This window comes from Rhinatrema bivittatum, chromosome 8 (genome assembly GCF_901001135.1).
Source record: "Rhinatrema bivittatum chromosome 8, aRhiBiv1.1, whole genome shotgun sequence".
NCBI lineage: Eukaryota > Metazoa > Chordata > Amphibia > Gymnophiona > Rhinatrematidae > Rhinatrema > Rhinatrema bivittatum.
The window spans coordinates 46,206,046-46,227,364 of NC_042622.1; the positions used below are offsets into that span (position 1 = coordinate 46,206,046).

Below are 21,319 nucleotides of genomic sequence, written 5' to 3' on the forward strand. Positions count from 1 at the left end.
TTAGCCTGGTATCAGCTCAGTTTAATATGACTTAGAAAATTGCCAGAGAAACAAGCCACAGCCACTTAACCAGATGAAGTTCTTTTAATCAGTTTTAAACCCAATGGTGTCTCCTAGGCAGGCAGGTTCAATTCATATTATTTAGCCACAGCGAGTCAGAAATTACAATATCACTCATTGAAAATTGGGAAACAAGCACCTCACTCACGTGCATTCCTGCTCATTTCAGTGCACTTGCCCGAAGGAGCCATGGCAACCCATCTTCTCTTAATGAGTGGCTATACGGCATCCGCAGCATCTAAACTGGCACAGTCTTAGATTGCTTTAACTTTTATAGAATAAAGATATTTGCTCCTAAACTGAAATAAGAAAACCTGCTGTCCTCTCTGGATTCTGCTGACTAGAGCTTCACATTCATGGTTTGTTTGTTTTTTATGTTGTTACTGGAACCATTCAACACGAATGCAACACTTGCAACATTTTGTTCTACTCATATATCTGTGGATGTAACATGGCCACTACTCATCGCTTATTGTTTTCAACAAGTATGCAAGCCAGAGATAACAAGGTACACACAATATTCTGCAAAAGAAAAACTCTATTATGAACTGGCTATGAGAAACTACTAAGCTAGCATGTTTGTCTGGCACAAGAGGGCCAATCCTTGATACTATTAAGTACAAAGGGACTATTTTATCAAGGGGTTTTTCTCCCCACCCAGTGCGTAGGGAGAAAACCCTTGACAAATTAGATCTAATGTGATTTTTCAGAATAAAAGATTCTAAACAGTAAGTCAGCTTCAATGTGAAAAATTTTCAGACTGTCTGCATTGGGGAAAACGTCTTGTTAATTACTTTTTAACCGCGGACTTTACGCCAAGTTTCAAAGGGAAAGTATGTGCACGCTTTCCCTTTTAAATATTTTTTTGCCTGCGGACTTTTGCACCTGCATTTTGCGCAGGGAGATTTTGCGAAGAAAATAAAGCGCTAAGACTTAAACAAACAGGAGTGAATTTTCAATGGAGTTACGCACATAAAAGTAGCATATCTTATAGCAATTTTCAAAAGCCCACTTACATGCACAAAACTTTTTGAAATTAAGTGAATTGCAAAGGGGTTATGGGCGTAAAAGTAGCAATTTTCAAAAGTCCATTTGCGTGAGTAAAGTCCAATTGCCTCCTTATTCTTCGTGTATTATTCTCTCATCCTTCTTCGGAAACGCCTCTCCTGAATGCAACTAAAAGTACACGCGCATCCTTGAACCCTATTGAGTGAGATCAGTTTTCAGTCAGTTTACATAGTTAAATCACTGAATACATGCACAAGTGTCTTTTTGAAAATAGTTCTTCCAGTGAACTGCTCTTTTCAGCTCCTAAGGAGATAAAAGAAGAAAGCTGAGGAAAAAGTAAACAAATTTCAGTCTCAGATCTGGGCCTTGCTCTTTTTCATTTATTTATTTATTTAACAGCTTTTCTATACCGACATTAGAATGCACATCATATCGGTTTACATCTCAACAGTAGGTGGAAAATACAATGAACAGGGATGGGAGAGGGACAACAGTAGAAACTCAAGGGCAGGAGGCTCTAGGGGGAGCCTGAAAATTGAACTAGAGAAGTAACAATAACTCGAGAGGTAACATATTTACATGATGCAAATTACTTGGAGCGAGTCAAGGATAACAGAGAAGCAGGAGAAGAGGGTGAGAGAGGTACGTGGAGTTAGTCTGGAAATGCCTGGTGGAAGAGCCAAGTCTTTAGCATTTTCCTGAATTTAGTATGGCAAGGCTCCAGGTGGAGGTTTGTGGGTAGGGCATTCCAGTGAGTTGGGCCAGCAATTGAGAGAGCACGGTCCTTTGTTGCTGTGAGTCGGGCCTTCTTGAGGGATGGGACTTATAGGGTGCCTTTGAGATTTGCTCTAGTGGGGCGGGTGGATTGTGTGGATAGGAACGGTTCGCTGAGCCAAGAGGAATTATTTATGTGGATGGATTTGTGTATGATAGTGAGAGTTTTGAATAGGATGCGTGATGGGATGGGGAGCCAGTGGAGGTCTTTGAGGATGGGAGTTATGTGGTCTGATTTGCGTGCATTCATGATTATCCTTGCAGTGGCATTCCGTAGTATTTGGAGGGGTTTGATGGTGGAGTAGGGAAGGCCAAGGTACAAGGAATTGCAGTAATCCAGCTTGGATGATAGGGTGGATTGGATGACGGTTCTGAGATCGTGTGTGTGGAGGAGTGGCTTGAGCTTTTTTATAACATTGAGCTTGTAAAAGCCTTCTTTTAGGATGGAGTTAATGTGTTTTTTTTAGGTTTAGATGTGGATCAATTAGAACGCCAAGGTTTGTACAGGAGGCTGTGAAGTGAGGGAGGTGGCTGTGGGTCATTGGGAGGAGAGAACTTAAGGGTTTGGTGGTTGTGGATGAGGAGAAGCTCAGTTTTTGAGGAATTGAGGGCAAGTTGTAGGGAGGTGAGTAGTAAGTTTATGGATACAAGGCATTTCTCCCAGAAAATTAGTGTTGTAGATAATGATTCACGGATAGGGATGATGATTTGTACATCATCTGCATAGATGTAGAAGTTGAGGCCAAGGTCAGATAGAAGATGGCAGAGGGGCAGGAGGTAGATGTTGAAAAGGGTGGATGATAGGGAGGAGCCTTGGGGCACTCCTTAGGTGAGGTGAAGTGTGTGGATTCTAAGTTGCCAAGTTTAACAGAGAAATGTCTGTTAGCCAGGTAGGATTTGAACCAGAGTAGGGCTATGCCAGAGATACTGATGTCAGCCAAGCGGAAAATGAGGAGGTTGTGGCTAATCGTAGCAAAGGTTGCAGAGATGTCAAGGGAGGCAATGAGAAAGCTATGACCGTGGTCAAGGCCAGTGAGGAGGGCATCGGTGAGCGATAGTAGAAGGGTTTCTGTGCTCAGGTTCTTACAGAAGCCAAATTGTGAGGAGTGAAGATTGTTGTTGTCTTCAAGATAGTCCATAAGCTGGGTGTTCACCACCTTTTCCATGATTTTGGCGATGAGGGGGAGATTTGAGATGGGATGGTAGTTGGCCGGGTCTTTAGGGTCAAGAGATGGTTTTTTTGATCAGGAGTTTGACGACTGCGTGTTTTAGGGAATTTACTTGTACATCTGATGTACTTGCCAGTACATCAGATGTACAAATAGATGTACAGATTTCTCCTTGTGCTTTAAACTGGCAAGTACATCATATGTACTAAGGAGGCAATTTTCAAAGCCATCTTTATGGGTAAAATGGTGCTTTACCCATGGAAACTGTAGTTTGTAAAACAGCTCACTCTATATGCAGGTAAACTTATGTACATGGAAGTTAACTTTAAAACGTGCGCGCGCACCCATATACGCATGCGCAAAACTGCTCCGGTATTTTATAACCTGCATGTTTACGATATACATGTACGCGGGAACATGCGTGCACATGTAAAAAAATGAACAAATACATTTTTACGCTGTTCTCGACAAATTCCAAGTTATCCGGCCTAAGTAGCAGAACTTATCCGTATAGTTACCAATTTATCCGGCTAAGTGACAGCAAAAGCCATTACTTAACAGGATCATCCTAAAAAGCCCTACTTATTTGATTAAATTAGATATCTGGATAAATACTGCTATTTAGTCAGATAACTTGGAATTTAGCTGGATAAGTAAAGCAAAGCTGCACTTAGCCAGATAAATCAGAATTTAGCTGGATAAGGGAGCACCATTAATACACCTGCGTATTTTTACATCTATATTTTAAAATGGTACATGAGTAGATTTAACATGCGTAAATTAAATGGATTGAATCCATATAAGTCAGCTTTTACACAAGTAAGTCGGAAGATGTTCTAACATGTGGGTAGCAAAGACATTACCAGTTTTACCAATTAGTCTACCAGTCCTCCCAGTCCACCTGCAGCAGGTCACCCAGACCCCACCCAGACAGTATTTCACTTCTAAGAGTCTTATGATCAGATATAGAGCAAGAATTAATACATGTGAGTAAGCTGTCAAATGTATATGTATAAATTGCTTATAAAATAGCAACGTAGTCGTGCAAATGTTGGCCTCTCCCCAGAATGCCCCAGCCTACCCCTTGTTCACATGTGCAGACTGACTCGCAGACCTTTATGCTGGTATGTTGAGGTTTCTAAAATACCATATACTTGCGTATTTGCTGTTTTACTCGCATAACCGCTCATTTTTACACGCACACACTTTTTTTGAAATTCAGTGAATTGCAAAGGGGTTGTGGGCGTAAAAGTAGCCATTTTCAAAAGTCCATTTGTGTGAGTAAAGTCCAATTACCTCCTTATTCTTCGTGCCTTATTTTCTCATCCTGTCCTCGAGAACGCCTCTCCTAAATGCAGCTAAAAGAACCAAAGGACTATAGTGAAAACCCTGAGAACTTCCTCCCACCGGCAGTAATGAAAGTGGAGATTGAGCGTGGTTTTCCATGTCATTAGAAACACAAGATGGTGGCAAGGCCCCTTGGTGCATTTTCTTGCTTTGATTTTGTATTTATGGGTTATGGTCTCATGTGTTTTGACAGGGAACACAAGTTTTGAAAATTCACCTTCTAGGGTCTGTAAGTATTTAAGTTTCCCTGCATGAGCAGAGGCGTTCCTGGGGGAGCAGTTTGCCCTTACATGCATGCTCTTGACTTCTCAAATGCCTGCGTGCATTTTTTCCTGAAAAAGCTTAAAGGTGGATTTTAAAAGAGAAGCGCGCGCACAAAATAGCAGGAGTGCACGCAAATAGCACATATTCGCGCTAGTGCTGTTTTATAGTACTTACATGTGCAAGTATTGGCGCATGAATACATTTTCTGGTGTAGAAAAGGGGTGGGTTAGGAGCATTCAAGGTTGGGGGCCAACATTTATGCGCATAAGTTGTGATTTTATAACCTGCAAACGCAGCGAGTCTACGGCTGTTACCAGCCCATTTTTACTTCTGCTATTTATCAGATGTAGATCAGAATAAATGTGTTTATAGCCAAATAGTTGCAGGCTGAATAACCAGAGGCGTCTTGATGACCTAGAGATAGACTGGGCAAACTGGTGGACTAATTGGTCAAACTGGTAATTTCCTTCAAGGGTGCATGTTACAAAATGTGCTGATTTGCGCATGTAAAAGCCGACAAGTGCTAAGGAAAATATGTGAATAACATTTCCTTGTTTAACTGATTAAAATCAGAAGCACACATATGTGCAGATAGGCATATTTTTATAATGTGCTCATGCCTACAAATGACCATATAGGGTTGCGCATGTACTTGTTAAAGTTTTATCCTCCGCTCACAATAATACTGTAGGTGCAAATGTGTATAGGTAGCTTTTTATGGGCTGGTTTTCAAAGGAAAAGTCAAGCCTAGCTTATGTTTGAAAATTACTGTAAAATCTGTGAGTAAAAGGTACTCACAGCCTTCATACCAGTGAGGGCAATTACAAAATCACTTGCAAAGAGGGCAGTTTTCAAAGCCATTTATGTGTGTATATAACGATTACACCACGTGAGTCACGTCTGAAAATCCCCCGCCCACAGTGGGGCTAAAAGCACGGGTCATGGAACAGCGCCTGGACTCTTAGCTGCATCAAGAGAAGGTGTATCTGCCCTGAAATTGTGTTTTCCTGGCTATGAAAATCGTAAATGAGGAGAGCTGTTATGCAGGCCTTTCATACCACACCTGTGAAAAATCCCTGTCAAAAACACATGAGACCATGACCCATAAATACAAAATCAAAGCAAGAAAATGCCCCACGGGGCCTTGCCACCATCTTGTGTTTCTAATGACATGGAAAACCACGCTCGATCTCCACTTTCATTACTGCTGGTGGGAGGAAGTTCTCAGGGTCTTCACTATAGTCCTTTGGTTCTTCTCTATCAGAGTCTTCCTGTTCTCTTTTTTTCTGCACAGGTACGGAGCAGACTAATGCCACTCCCCTTGAAGTCGCCTCTGTCCAAAAAGTGCCTTCCAAGAAAGGGCTGTGGATATCTGTTGTGGGAGCACCAATCAGAGAACCTGTTCATGCGGAACCCGTGCTGGAGAAGCCAATCCTATGCCAGGATCTTAGTCCAAAGCTGTTCTACTCAGGGATAGCCTGCTTGCCAGGTAAGCGAGGAGAGGAGGAAACCACAGACTTTCTCTAGGTATAGCTCTGTTGGGTGAAATATTGAAGGGATTAGGGAATATTCAGTAGGATTCTCAGATTTCTCCAGATTGGAGAATGGAATGCAGACAGGCCCCCCCCAAAAGAGAGAGGTGGAAAGGAAAAAAAAATGGGACAAGGAGATTTTGGGTTGCTTATATAACACAATTTAGAACAGGATCCCCATCCTGATCGAAGGAAAACAAGAGGTCAAAGAAAGAGAATGAGAAATCACTGTGAGGCCGTACCATTCATGATTCCCACCACGGAGCAGGAATATTTTTTATGTGTCACTTAAGTTATAAACCAAACTTGACTGCAATGGTTTTTTTTTTTACCCTTAGGCAGCAGAGACAAACTTGGGCGGCCTTTTATCCAACTAACCACAGACAGCAGTACTTGGGAAGCTCCCTGGTGCACAGACAGGGAGGTGGCTGAGCTCCTTCTCTACCTCTGCTGTATGCCCAGGTAAGAGGAAAGGGTGCAGCCTTCCAGCGGGATGAGCAGCATCCAGTCGTAAGATACTGTGACTGTAGAATTCAGCCTTTTCAGCTGAAAGGTTTTCTTTATAAACATATTAGAGAGGACAAGGCAGTGCCACACCTTCCAACAGGTTCAGTATGAAAAGGATTCTCATCCCGTTAGTCTGTTCATTACGTTTGAAACCTTCCTTGCTGCAGTTAATGCTCGTGACCCTCGTTCTGTACCCTAAGTGCCTGATAGCCAGGCCACTGAAACTGCAAATGACAGGAAAAGTGCTAAGGTCTGTATCTATGCAATTGTGCAGTTCATACACTTTCCCTCACGAGGCGTGGTTGATTCTGGAGATAGACAAGCTTTATCAGAAACTGATGACCTCATGTGGTAATCCATTAAAACAAGGGAAAACTACAAACATGAATTCAAAAATTATAAGGTATCTCTGATACAGAGGCCAGGTTTAACCAGCCATGCATCCCTACTAAGCCAGCATTAGGGATGTGCAGTTCCAAAATTTTCAGTTTGGTTCATTTTTTCATTTTTTATTTATTTTTTTTGTTCGAGGGCACTAATCAGCCGCTTTGCTAGCTGGCCGGATAAACTCATTTAGCTAACTAGCTGGGTATATTCAGTGGCACAGTCACACTGCTTTATAAACCCTGCTTTCTTAATGTTTCCTGTGCGCACGATTCACTATGCAAATTAGGCCCGGCGGTAAAAACAGGCAAAAGGACTAGCGCGTCCCTAGCGCCTCCTTTTGGACCGGAGCGGCGGCTCTCAGTGGGTTTGACAGCCGACGCTCAATTTTGCCGGCATCGGTTCTCGAGCCCGCCGGCAAAATTGAGCATCCGGTTTTTGACTCGTCAGCCGCGGGCCGACTTCAAATATTTTTTTTATTTTTATTTTTTAACTTTTTTTACTTTCGGGACCTCCGACTTAATATCGCCATGATATTAAGTCGGAGGGTACACAGAAAAGCAGTTTTTACTACTTTTCTGTGCACTTTCCCGGTGCCCGAAGAAATTAGCGCCTACCTTTGGGTAGGCGCTAATTTCTGAAAGCAAAATGTGCGGCTTGGCTGCACATTTTGTTTTCTGAATCGCGTGGAAATAACCTAATAGGGCCATCAACATGCATTTGCATGTTGTGGGCGCTATTAGGTTCGGGGGGTTGGACGCGCGTTTTCGGCCCCTTACTGAATAAAGGGTAACGCTAGCGCGTCAAACACACGTCCAATAGAGGGTTAACAGTGCGCTCCGTCTGAGTGCACTGTACTGTATCGGCCCGCTAGCTAACGCTGCTCCTCCCCGAAATTCCACTAGACAGTCCCCAGAATGCACCCATTTTATACGCCTAAATTCTAAACTGCATAACTAGTTATCCGGTTAGAATATAGGTGCGTAAGTCTTAATATGCTGGTTTTGCCATTTACACAGATACGTTTTCAGTTATCCATCTAAATGGCTTTTGACCATTGACCTCTTCATTTTTATTTGCTTCATTTAAAAAAAGAAAAGAAAACCACTAAAAAAAACAAACAAACCCGAGTCTCCGGCTGCTCTAGCTGGCCTTCACAGGCCAAAAGATTGCGCTGGGCCAGGCATGGGGTAGAAAACTGGGCTTAGTACTGGGGTCTTCCCGGAGAAGGCCCCGGACTGGGCATAGTACTGGGGTCTTCCTGGAGAAGGCCGGGGCAGGTCCTTGTCAAGTGCTGGAGAGCTCCCACCCTGGCTTTATCTTAGCCCCTTTCTGGATCCAGTGGCAAAACAAGCAAGAGCAATGTTCAGTCACTCCCGTCCAGGTCCCAGAACTTAGAAATGGCTCTGTTCACCTGGAGTCAGTGCTAAAGTTATGGCTTTTCAGTGCCTTCCTCCAGTGCCGCCAGCACCATTTTGTTGTGAGGTGTAGTGGCTGTACAACAAAATGGTGCCAGCTGCACCAGAGGAAGGTACCAAAGTGATGTTACTTCAGCACTGTCTCCAGATGGCATACACCATTTTTTAAGTGCCAGGACCTGAGTGGGATTAACTGGATATTGCTCCTGCCCATTTCGCTACTGGATCCAGGAAGGGGGTTACAATTGAGATAGGGTGAGAGCTCTCCAGCACTTGACAAGGACCTAGCCATGACCCACGCCAAGCAGGCCACGGGGCTAGGCCTCAGCACCGAGCCACCAGAGGCCCTTTTTTTTTTAAATTCTTTTAAATGCAACAAATTATGAAAATACTCAAAACTTTTTGAGTATTTTTGTCAGAAGCTCTTTTTGGTTCGCTCCATTTGGAACAAACCAAAAATGGCCTCATTTGTTGCAATTTTTGCATTTATTGAAAGCAAATTAATATCCCTAGCTAATATCGCCAGTGATCAGAAAGAAAAGTGACATCTTGCCTCTTACTGTTCGTAGGTGTAGAGCTGTTCTATGACATCCCTTACCTAGAGGTGAGTGGGTGCCCAGCTGAAGAATGGCAAGAATTTATTACCACATTCAGAAGAGCAGAGCATGAGAATAGCATTACTAGTCCTAAGGAGTCAGGGTCATCTTTGTCTGATTATTATAGTGCTGAAGTCAGAAGTAGCTAGAAAGGGGACCGACCACGTTGATGTAAAGTCCACAGGTACTGCTTACCTGAACTCTTCGCATCAGTTTTCAAAGAGAAAGTATGAGCTTTCTTTCTCGTTGAACTTTGCCCTAGACAGACGTTCTCTCCCTGGACCTACACATACCCCTCTCCCCAACCCCCCTCCGAGTACGCCTACTCCTTAATCGTGTAAAAGTGGAAGCGTTGTTGATCCCTTTGCGCCCTTTTAACCTGGGTAAGGGAATGGGCAGTTTTCAGGCTGGCAGTTTCCGTGGGTACCTAAGGCATCTGCCCCCATAAATGGCTTCTGAAAATTGCACTTAAAGTGACATAATGAAAAGGTGACATCACGAAAAATGGTCACAGACTCTTACAGCCCAGGTCCATCCATAGCTCTGTAGTCGATTTATGAAAGGGAGAATGTGGAAGAAGAATACTCAGCGGTGACCTCACAATCTTGTGCGAGACGGCACATTGCTTTGTGAAACACTAACGAAGGAACAGAGGGGTCCTCTTACCTCCTATTCTTTATTGCTAGGGATTCCCAAACACCGAAGCCTTCAGTGTCAACACTGTTCTTTAATGTAGAATTAGGCTGGAAGTTTTTATTTCCTCCCACAGGAAGGAAGTCCGAGACATGGGTCTGATCATTGTTGTAGATGCCAGGAAACAGCTGCCCTCTCCCACTCTCTACTCAGCATTGCAAATTATCCAGGTAAGAAAAAGGGGCTTCTCTGTCTGTGGAGATGAGAGGGAGACTCTGTTACAGGTAACCAGAGAAAGGGGGAAGCTTCGGGGGGTAATTTTAAAACTACCCGCACTGGTACACAGTCTACCCGCTGTCTTTACACTAGTTTTCAAAGCGAAAGTCATACATCGCACATTCCCTTTGAAAATTAACCCAGAAAAAAATCTCCCCACACACACGTGTGCCTGCTAATTTGTGCAGATTCATTCTTCTGAGAAAACTGGAAAGAATGCTTGGAAGGGCTATACTTCCTGCCCCCACCCCTCCCCAGGAACACCTCCCCCTACTGCAGGTAAAAATACCCTCGCGGTTTTACCCACATATAGGGGCAGATTTTAAAACCTACGCGGGCGGCCTACATTTGTGTGCGCTACCCGGCGCGCACAAATGTACGCCCGATTTTATAACATGCGCGCGCAGCCGCGCATGTTATAAAATCCAGGGTCGGCGCGCGCAAGGGGGTGCACACTAGTGCACCTTGTGCATGACGAGCCCTAGGGGAGCCCCGATGGCTTTCCCCGTTCCCTCCGAGGCCACTCCGAAATTAGAGCGGCCTCGGAGGGAACTTTCCTTTGGCCCCCCCCCCCCCCCCCACCTTCCCCTCCCCTACCTTTATTTTGTAAGTTATGCCTGCTTAACTTGTGTGCGCCGGCCAACTGCCGGCGCATGATCCCCCGGCACAGCGGCAAATGGCCACTTTGCCGGCGCCCCGCCCCCATCCCACCTCTTTCACAAAGTGCCAGGACATATGCACGTCCCGGGGCTTTGCACACGTCGCCGGGCCTATACAAAATAGGCTCGGCGCGCGCAGGATCATTTACGCGTGTAACCCTTTTAAAATCTGCCCCATTGGGTGGGCATTTTATTAAAATCCCATTTCTGCAGGTAAAGCATTTTACCTAGGGAAGAGTTTTGCAAATGACCCTGCGCATGGCTTTAGTGATAACTGCAGTAGAGAATGAATCTATTTGACGAAATTGTTTTCTGTGAATATGACATAAAATTAACCCTGGCCAGCAAAGCAAAGCACTATCTCCAGTGTTGTGGGTGGTACAGGAGGGGCATACATACCAAGCCTTTTCCCCCCACAGACACAGAATGGGAGTAAACTCTTAATCCCACTGATCTTGAGTCAATTACTAATTCAGGATTCCATCCTGAAGTCTCTGGGTAGTCGCCCCAGATCCACAAATCACTCTAAATATTACCTTGGACATATCATGTGAGGACAATCGTGTCATTCTCTTCCCTCAGTTAACCCCACAAGAAAACGTTTACTTGGGAAGTTCATTACAGATTTCTTTAACGGATGGCATATGTGGGAAAAGTGTCACCAGAGCACCCCCTGCAGTCTCTAATGAAACCTGCAGGAATTAACTAAAGGAACAAAGTGGTCATGAAGAAACATAATAAAAATTGTATTCCAAAATCAGATGGTGAAACAACTTCGGGATTATCATAATAGAGAAAAAGGTTATGCAATGAATTTCAATATCACGTGATAGAAGCTACTTTAAAAATGTAAAAGAAGAAAGCATCTGAAGTGAAAAAAAATCTACATAACATTTCACCCATACAGTCACCCAGACACAAAACTGTGTTCCACTCTATCCTTTCCCCCCAACATTTTGAGTCTTTCACTCAGCTCTACTCCCCAACCCCAACTGGATGAGAATTCCCTGCACGTCCGGAACCTGCACACTTGCCCACAGGGTGCAGACAACTGCCCTCCTGCCCCACCCGCCATCCTATCCAACTTGATGACTGCATGTTTCATGAAATATCATCATCATGCCACCCTGATTCAGTGACCTTTTCATGTAGGAGCACAAATACTTTGTTCTGATAAGCAAAATGATTCTGAAATTTTACATTTTATTCCACAAAAAGAATGAAAAAGGAAATGGGAGATCAGGGGCTAGGAAGCGGCGACCTTACTGCCTGATTCATTAAGTGTTCTTCCCATAGGCACAACACAGGATAAACCTCTCAGGTAGTAAGCTTCAGTAATTAATATAGGAGTGTGTTTGTCTGTGTTTATATGAGCATTACAGAAAGGAGAAATTTGAAAAAAAAAAACCTGTTTATTTAAAAGAAACACATTAAAAGTACTTTATAAACTGCATAAAGCTATAAGGGAAGCCATGTTTGATTTTTTGTTATTCAGGCAAAAGTGAATAGCTGCATTTCACAGTAATATCTATGATTACTTTAGTTAAAGATCTGTATGTGGTATCCTATTGTTCAGTTATTTAATAGCATTATAAATGATGTACCAGTCTGAAAGTGCTTTGCATTAAGAGAGAAGTTTTTGAGGCCACACGGGTTCCTTCTTCCTTTATACAAAGACTCCAGTTTTCTCCTGGGCCAGTACAGTTTCAGACCTCAGCACTACCGTCAAGGAGATGGATCGAATGTACTTTGTTATCATTCTCAGGTGTCTTCTCCTGGCTGCATTCACAGTCTGCTGATACTGGTAGAGAAGGAGGCTGCCGCTTCCGTAGAGAAGTCACCTGGAATACAGGTGGGCCAGCCCTTGAGCAATTTTTTCACTGCACTGTGTAACAATTTCTGGTTACAGTTGTATTAATACAAAATGATCACAATTATTAGTCAGCTTCCTGCCCAAAGATTAATGTGTACGTCATGGTGAAGCAATAAGGGGATGAAATAAGAAGCAATTAGGTAAATTGGCTGGGATTTCCTATTAGCTAAGCTAAGAATTAAATGTTATACTGTAAACCATAACCATGTTATATTGTAAAGCGCAATGCTGAATTACTGTTTGTATGTAAACCGAGGTGATGTTATTTACGTACCCCGGTATAGAAAAAATCTATAAATAAATAAATAAATAAATAAAAAAGCCATTTCCTTTGCTATAGCCCCGTGGCTTCAGGTTAAAGGTTTGCAAACATTCATAGCTGGGGACGAAATAGATTCATTTCTAAGGAGTGCTAGAGCAAGCCTGCAACCCTCACATTGAGGCATCATAGCTAAACGAGTGAAGCTTTAGTCATTGGGTCAAGGACCTCTTGAAAATATGAGCAACCGTAGAGAATTTCTCCAGGATGAGACTAGTCATCGTGGAGCAAGAGTTTTTTTCAAAACTGTACAAACTAAAAAAAACCGTCTTGCAAAATTTACAAAGCCCGCAGAATGGACTTTTGCCAACATGAAAATCAAAGTGCTGGTTTCAAGCACCTTTGCTTTATCTCTTACATATAGACATACAAAGGGGTTCAGTTAGTGTTAATTCAGCAGTCGTGTGCTGAAAAGTTAGAACTCCACTGCTTTTCATTTAATTTTGAAGAAAAATAGATTTGGGGTTCGTTGAGTCCCCCGATTTTATCTTACCATTTCTGCATTTCATTCTGAGAGGTCGGTGTCCTTAAAGTTTGATCACGTTGTTGCAAGCGTTAACACACGCAATCTAATATGCATGTTAACAGTGCTAATGTAGCTTAAATAGCTTACAAGAGTTTTAAGGGAAGACACCTGAGGTAATGAGTTTCAAAAACTATGCAAAACATCGCATTGCCGGTAGCGCATAGAAAACCAATATGTTTAAAACATACCCATTAATGCAAAAACAACTGTACCTCAGGGAGATGTAGTTAAAGGAGACGTTATTGCAAAAACGTAATGTGGTAACTTTAATGCTAGTAAATTAATGCAGAGTTCATTTGCATGTCATATTCATAGGCCATTAATGTCAGCTAATCAGTGCATGTTAAAAGTCAATGTTAATGCGCTTTAGTACATTGGCCTCTATATCAGTTATGATTCATGCAATGTTTTCATCCTATCTGTAGTTTATTGGAGTTTATTAAATGACCAAGTAAACAGTTTGGTTGCAGTAACTTATGTGACTCCATAAAAAAAAACTGTTCTGTCTCCTATCCATGTGCCCATTATTATTATTATTATTATTTTAACTTTATTAAGGAGCTAACACAGAACAATATATCCAGCAGATTACTAAGAAGCAGAGAACAGCTAATTTTATCATCTTAACTAATTATCTTCTCCTATTCCCAAGCATATATTCAAAGGCTCTGGCAAAAGAATAAATGTAAATCAAATGAAGTCACCATATCCATATCAAAAAAGGAGCCCAGACTTTAGGAACACCCTGATAAAAATCCCAGAGTTGGAAGGTAATGACCTCCATATCATAGGTTTGCCAAAACAAATGAAACTATGCACTTACAGATGGAGGTGAGTTCAACTTCTGGTGACATGCTACATTGCATCTAGCACCTACTAAAAAATAATTTATTAAACTTACACCCTTTCTATGAGCAGAGCAAAAATCCCCATAAGGTTTTCCTAAAAGAATAACCCCAGGATCTAAAGGGAGAGTCACCATCATAACGTGATGTAGCCAAGAGAAGATTTCTGCCCAATATGTTGTAAGTTTAGGGCATGTCCACCATCTATGAAAAAATGTCCCTCTCTCTCCACATTCTCACCAACTATCATCCCAGTCAAGAAGGCCCATCTTTTTTAACCTTCCTGGCGTGTAGAACCAAAAGTATAGAATCTTAAACCCAGATTCCTGTACAGTGACAGAGATGGAAGTTCCTTTTTTTAAATAAGGACAGATTTTTCCTCAATCTCCTTTTGAAATACCTTGTCCCGTATACTCTCTCCATTTTAATTTTATTTCCTTAAGGACATCTGATTCTGAAGTCTGAAGCACTTGATATAATCTGGAGATTAGTGCTTTATTCTGAAAGAGATTAAGTATCATATTCTCAAAAGGAGTGGGCTTTCTACTATTATACGTTTTGACAGAAGGTTTAGTCAAGATACCTTTAAGCTGTAGATATTGAACTATAGGAATCGTTTCCTGTCCTCCTAGACTAGATAACTGAGGCATTGTTAATAATATTCCTCCATTGACCATTTGTCCTACCCTAACAATGTTCAGGCTTTTCCACTTAGAGAAGTACTATGGTTTAAATTGAGCTGGAAAGTCCGGATCATCCCATAATGGAGTTAATGGGGAGGGGATCGATGTGTCTTTATATGGGGCCTATAAAAGGATGCGCTATTTTGGTATATTTATCTATTTTTGTATTCACCCAAGGAGACAGGAGCCAACCTCATCTCTTCACCCATTTTATTTCTAGAGTGATCTACTGTTTAACTACCAGTCTAGCATGCCAGTTAAGAACTCTTTGTACATGTATTGCTTTTTGATAACAAACACATAGATATTTAAAAATAATCGTAGTGGAGCCTCAATTAACATGAGGTTCATTCTGATGTTTATGAGTTTGTAAACATTACGAGGTCCATATTCAGCCACGGGCAGTCTGGGTAAATTATTTGGATAACTTGAACCAGAGATTCAGTTGTATGGCTGCAGTGCTGAATGCACCCAAACAAATCAAAAGTATCCAGATAAGTTTATCCAGATAACCTTAGGGCTTCTGCTCAGCACTCACAGACTTACCTGGATAACTTAGACAGATAACGCTGAATGAATATCGGCTTTATCCAAGTAAGTTGGACACCCCCAGATCACCTCCAGATTATCTGGATAAGTTTTTGTCTGGATAACAACTTAACCAAATAAGCTGGAGTCAGTCAGAGAACTTTAAAATTCACAGTTTATCTGACTATGTACAAACTTCAGGGCAAACCATCTGAATATGGAGCTCTCTGATTACATACAGAAATACAAAGGGGTCAGTTAGTGCTAATTCAACTCCTCTTTATATCTGTTATCTTATGTCTCGTCTATAGGTGAACATACAGTATTTTGCTGTGAGTCCTTTGTGTAATAGTCCCTAGGGATTTGAAAATCAAGAGTTGTATACTGAACGTAAATGCTTTTTCATCACTACAGGTGATTTCTTACCTTCCTAGAGAAGTGATTTAATGCAGCACTATTGTTTTCCTCTTCTAGGTGGAGGTACTGACCTCGCTGAAGGCTTTGAATCGATATATCGAAAATAGTCAGTTGACTTGGGACCTGGGTGGTACCTTTCCCTACTGCCACAGCGAGTGGGTTCAGTTCTGCCAGGTGTCTATTATCAAGGCCTTTGGCTTTTTTGATATGTTTGTCCTCATTCTTAAGAGCTTCCAACAAATAGTGAAGAGCAAACAAAGAAGGTTAGCCACTCGGCAACTAGCTTTTAGCTAAAGTGCACTACGGCTATAGAATAATCTTCCAACAGAAGTAGGATTGATAGCTGACTATCAGTCAAGATCATTAGACCTATGGTGAGCTGGCTGTTTTTATGGAATTAATGGGTGGACTGGTAGAAGGTAATAATTTTCTATTTTGACTAAGCAATGGAGGGGAGATGTTGGTTGTGCCGCTAAGATGGTGGTTTAGAAGTTGGGATTGCCCTGGGGTAGGATGTTTCTTGGGGTTGTTGGGTAGGATTGGAGGGGATATTGTTTTAATTATGAGAAGCACTCCGACTACCATCCCAGATGTGGTATGGGAGTTCTGGTTTAGAGTAGGTTTAGAAGGGATGTTGTTTTAACAGTGGGATGGTAGTTAATGGAATTGGCTTCTGAATAATATATTTTCCTTTTTGTTTTTTGTTATGTATGATTGTTTATTTGTATGTTGTTATTAGTTCTCTAGTGAGTTGATTTATTTGTAAGTATATTGAGTGTTATGTCTTTGTGTGGAACTAGAAATGCTGAGATTGTTACAATGCTACAATGCGAGGCAGGAGAGAAATCCAATAAATAAATAGAAACTTTTTTTTTACTGATAAATAAATAAAAGTAGCACACAGATTCCAAAAATCACAGGAAAAACCTGTGTTGTCCCCAAGAATCCATGAAAATACAAGAACAAATTCCCCAGGCATTCTACTCAATGCAAAGTCTAATTAAACATCTGAAAAGAGCAAAGTCTTATAGACTATAACTGTTTCAGTTCTTAACTGACTTTCTTCAGGGCTCATAATTAGGGATGTTGTGCAGTTGTTTAAAGTGACATGTAAAATACCCATGACCTGTTCATTTTGTGTCATTTCATGCCATTTTGTTAGCACCCTACAAGGTTTTAGAACATGCTAAAACGAAGAAATGAAATGAAAATTTAAAAATGGCAAATAAAAAATAAAATTAAAGATTTTCTCATTCATACCCCTATTGACAAGCTCTGTCTAAGTGCCTTTTCTCAGTGCTCCCCACCACCTCATTCTCCTTCAGTTAAATGATATTGCTCAAAGACAATGGATGGAACACCACACATCGTATCATGTTGTGGTGAAAGGTTTCCTAGTGCGTCCCCCTTATTTCTGTGCTGCAGTTGGATTCATCGCCTAGCTTCTGGGACCCTGTTGCTTTCTTTTCCTCAGAGGTCAATAGATTTTATTTAAGAACAGTTCAAACCCTACCAGACAAGACCACACAATGCTGCACTAATCTGCATGTGCTCTATTTTTATCATGCCCCTTAACGTTTTTTTTGTATCTGTCTTCTCTGTTCTTGCTTCATTTTTTTTCTCTATATTGCATGTCACTGCATGTCAGTCTTTCCAAAACTGATGCAAGATATGGTATCTCTTGTTCAGAAGTTGGATCCCTTCATAGCTGACTTGACGAGGGCCTCAGAATTACTGCAAAGCTCTATTCATGAACTGGAACAAGACAACCTTCTGGAAGCTGTACAGGTACCAAGTATTAGAGAGCAATACCCTTGGAGTTGGAAAGGTATAGCGTGCCATATAAAATCAGGTGCAAGTGTCTTTCCAACAATACGTCACTGCAGTGAAATGCAAACCTCAGGATGATTCTATCAGGAGCTGACAACAGATTGAACGTTGACTAACGACTTCAGAGCAGGAAGTGGCCATCCTGAATTTCCTAGTATACTGTTACTGTACAGTTATGAAACGTGAAACAGTGACTTTCTGATCTGCTCTGACTATATCATCATACAGAGGAAGTGTATGTGGTCTAGTGGTTAAAGCAGGGCATTATGAGTCAGGAGATTTCCTGGGACCAGAGCTCAAGACTCTTCTTTGCAACTAACACTTGTGCAACTGGCTTTATCTTCTTTTCCCTCTGTTTACCCAACTGTGATTGGGTAATATTAACTAGATTGTCCTTCCTGGCTGGCTTGGGGAATCCTAGTCTTCGCACAAATGCAACACCTGTGAGTGAGATTCGGAGTGCACATATAGTGGGCTATGCAGAGACCCAGGGTCTATGGCTCCCTACTAAAGACCGTCGCAAGGACTGGATTTTAGCGGGTGAAGAATGGGGGAATAAAGGCTATAGCCCCAGTCGGGGCAATTTTCAGTTGAGCTGGAAGCTCAAGAGAGCAGGAGAAAGAAAGCTGGTGGACCCAGAAAAGTCCCATTATTTATTCCTTTTGGTAGCTTTTGTAAAGATCAGCCATTAATGTAGTAATTTAGAATTTTTATCCCATTTGTTTCTAAATTGCAAAATACTCTGAGAACTAATTTCGAACCTGTGATTGGGAAAGAGAGTAGTTAGTTAATGGTTCAAGTAATAGGTTAGGACCCTGAAGAACTAAGGTTTTTTTTGTGTGACCTTGGCAACTTGTTTATAGCCTTTATTCAAAAAAGACTTTTTCCCATTCTTTGCATCTGCCAAATTGTAATGCAGAAGCCACTCAAAGGTTGCATGACACAGGTTGTTTTGTTAGAGAAACACGTGAAGTTCAGTTCTGGAGTATAAGAATGGAAATAATGATCATTTTATCGTCTTCCAGGAGGTAGATGAACGCATCAACAAGTACCGTGGCATGATGAAGACTGTCCTTAACGACGCTCGATTGGTCAGCTTGCAAAGAGAGGGAGGAGCTACCTTAGCCAGACTGAGGAAGGAAGCCTATCACCTCACTTTCTCAGAAGATGTTAGGTGCGAAGAGAATAAGTGTTAAAGTTAGGCTCATTGTTATCCATATTTTGTGTGGTGATTGGTTAAAAAAAAAAAAGAGAGAGAAAAAAACCCCTGGATAATTCTATAGAGGACGAAAAAGGTGACTGCAGATTGCCCACCACTCTCCCATTATGAGACAGTCTCTTAATAAGTAAAAAATGATCCGTTTTCACTTTCCCCCTCCTGTGTGTTCCATGATTCTGCTTCAGAATGAAAATATACCTTTTTTTTTTTTTTTAATTTTCTCCCCCATGTAGCCCTCAGAGCTTTCAGATGGTGTTAAATTAATATGAGGGGAAAATGAAAGCCCTTTATGCAGGGAAAATGCTGCTTTACCCAGAGAAATGGGCTTTTTGATTATGTCAATAGTAATACATCCTTCCAAATTGTAAAAGTTGACACAATAGTATATGATTTATATATTGGCAAGACCATCATATTTACTATTTAGCAGGCAATATGCACTGCTGCAAGCTCAACTGCAACCATTGTTGCTGCCTTAACATTTATAATCATCGGTCTGCCCACCATTACCATCCTAGTTTTTTAAAATAATTTTTCTAAATTGTAATCCAAAGAATTTTTTTTCAATTTTTTTTTATATTAGTGAGTCTTAAAATTCATTACTTATCTTAATCACTCATTGTAGAATTTTCATAGATTATGAAGACCACCAGTCCAGATTGATCAAACCACTAATCTAATGCGATCTGCATTTCAGAAGTTCCAACTTCCTGCTTCAGGGAACCGGTCAATACTCATCCACATTGGGTGAAACTCTAGATGTTTGGTGAAGAACTCTGGTAAAAAGAGATTTTTGATGCCCATAGAGAAGAAGAATCTGGTGGATAAGTATCGACCAGTTCCCCAAAGCAGGAAGTTAGAACTTCTGAAATACGGACCGCATTGGATTAGCGGTTTTATCAATCCAGAATGGTGGTCTTTGTAATTTATGAAAATTCCTACAATGAGATCCGGCGCCCTTTGCATGAGTGATTAAGATACGCAATGAGTTTTAAGAGTCATTAATATAAAAGATTGAAAAAATTCTATGCATGGCAATTTAGAAAAATTATTTTTAAAAATTGGGATGGTAATGGTGGGCAGACTAGGGATGTGCAGAGGGACCGCATACGTTACATTTGGTATTCGTATTCGTGGGGGGGGGGGGGGCAGATACGTTGCATTCGGAAAGGGGGGGCCCGATCCATTCATGCGTTCCATTCTTATTCGTATCCCGGCTAAAATTTAATTAACTACATCCCTGTACCCTCCTGACCCCCCCCCCCCCCAAGACTTGCCAAAACTCCCTGGTGGTCAGTGGGGGTCCAGGAGCCATCTACTGCACTCATGCCATTGGCTGCCGGTATTCAAAATGGCGCCGATAGCCTTTGACCTACTGGTGCCATTGGTCGGCCCCTGTCACATGGTAGGAGCAATGGACGGCCGGCGCCATCTTGTGCTCCTACCATGTGACAGGGGCCGACCAATGGCACCAGTAGCCCCTGTGACATTGTAAGGGCAAAGGCTATCTGCGTCATTTTGAATATTGGTAGCCGACGGCCCGAGTGCAGGAGTTTTGAAAATTGCCCCCATGAGATAATTTAATGGCAGTGCAGGAGTTTTGGAAATTGCCCCCATGAGATAATTTAATGGCAGGCTCTCTAAATTAGATCGCCTAAGCACATGTAAGCTGCATCAATTTTCAAAGCAGACTTAATGTCACCGAATCTACCCTGCGTACAATAAAACTTGCTGTTATGTGCACAGAAATTTATTGGGAAAATTTAAGCTCATATGTCTGAAAATGTAAAAGTATGCACAGAATTTTAAACTCCTCCCCGTCTGCCCCTCAGGGATGTCTCCACTCAATCCAGGTAAACTTGCGTATGACCAGGACATACATGTGTAAGCTTATCTGCATATCGGGCAGGCAGTTGTGTAAAAGGCCTTTTCCGCAGGTAAAACACTATTCTGCTCATGGACCTGCCTTTGAAAATTACCCTCCTTATGGATTGAACACTTTCTAAGCCCTTTGATAACCTGCAAATAGTGACCATCTGTGAGACACACCTGGCTGTGCATAAAAGCATGTGCCAGCCCTGGAGCTAAGCTAGCAATAGTCTGTGGAAAGTTTCTCCACCTGTTACTTTTCGAGTTCTAGTCTCATCTTGTTTTTTGGGGGGGGGGTTTTTGTGCATGTGTTTTGTCTGAGGTTTCTTGAATCCTCAGAGGATTATTTGCCTAGCCGGAAAGTATGTGAGTAGAATAATGAATCCTGCTATCTGATACTCTCTCCTCAGTTTCTTTCCTTTGCCAACTCTTAAGTGTTACTGAAAAAGTAAGGTGAGGATTTTTCCCCCCCCAAGACTAGCTTATATCAGCATGACTGACTTCATAGTTGGCTATAAATCATTTCCTACAATGACCGAGAATACACAGGTTTAAGTCTCCAGGTTCTTTGCTCCCACGGTAA

General features: G+C 41.8%; 1 protein-coding gene across 1 annotated transcript in view; it reads left to right on the forward strand.

Annotated features, from left to right (window-relative positions):
- KIAA1755 (KIAA1755 ortholog) overlaps positions 1–21,319 on the forward strand; it is a 129,309-nt gene that overhangs the window by 35,665 nt on the left and 72,325 nt on the right. Inside the window, exons 4-10 of the mRNA XM_029612330.1 lie at positions 5,917–6,111; positions 6,493–6,616; positions 9,829–9,922; positions 12,393–12,479; positions 15,876–15,992; positions 17,508–17,606; positions 18,674–18,822. Of these exons, the coding sequence (XP_029468190.1) occupies positions 5,917–6,111; positions 6,493–6,616; positions 9,829–9,922; positions 12,393–12,479; positions 15,876–15,992; positions 17,508–17,606; positions 18,674–18,822 (865 nt within the window). The remainder of the gene's footprint in view (positions 1–5,916; positions 6,112–6,492; positions 6,617–9,828; positions 9,923–12,392; positions 12,480–15,875; positions 15,993–17,507; positions 17,607–18,673; positions 18,823–21,319) is intronic.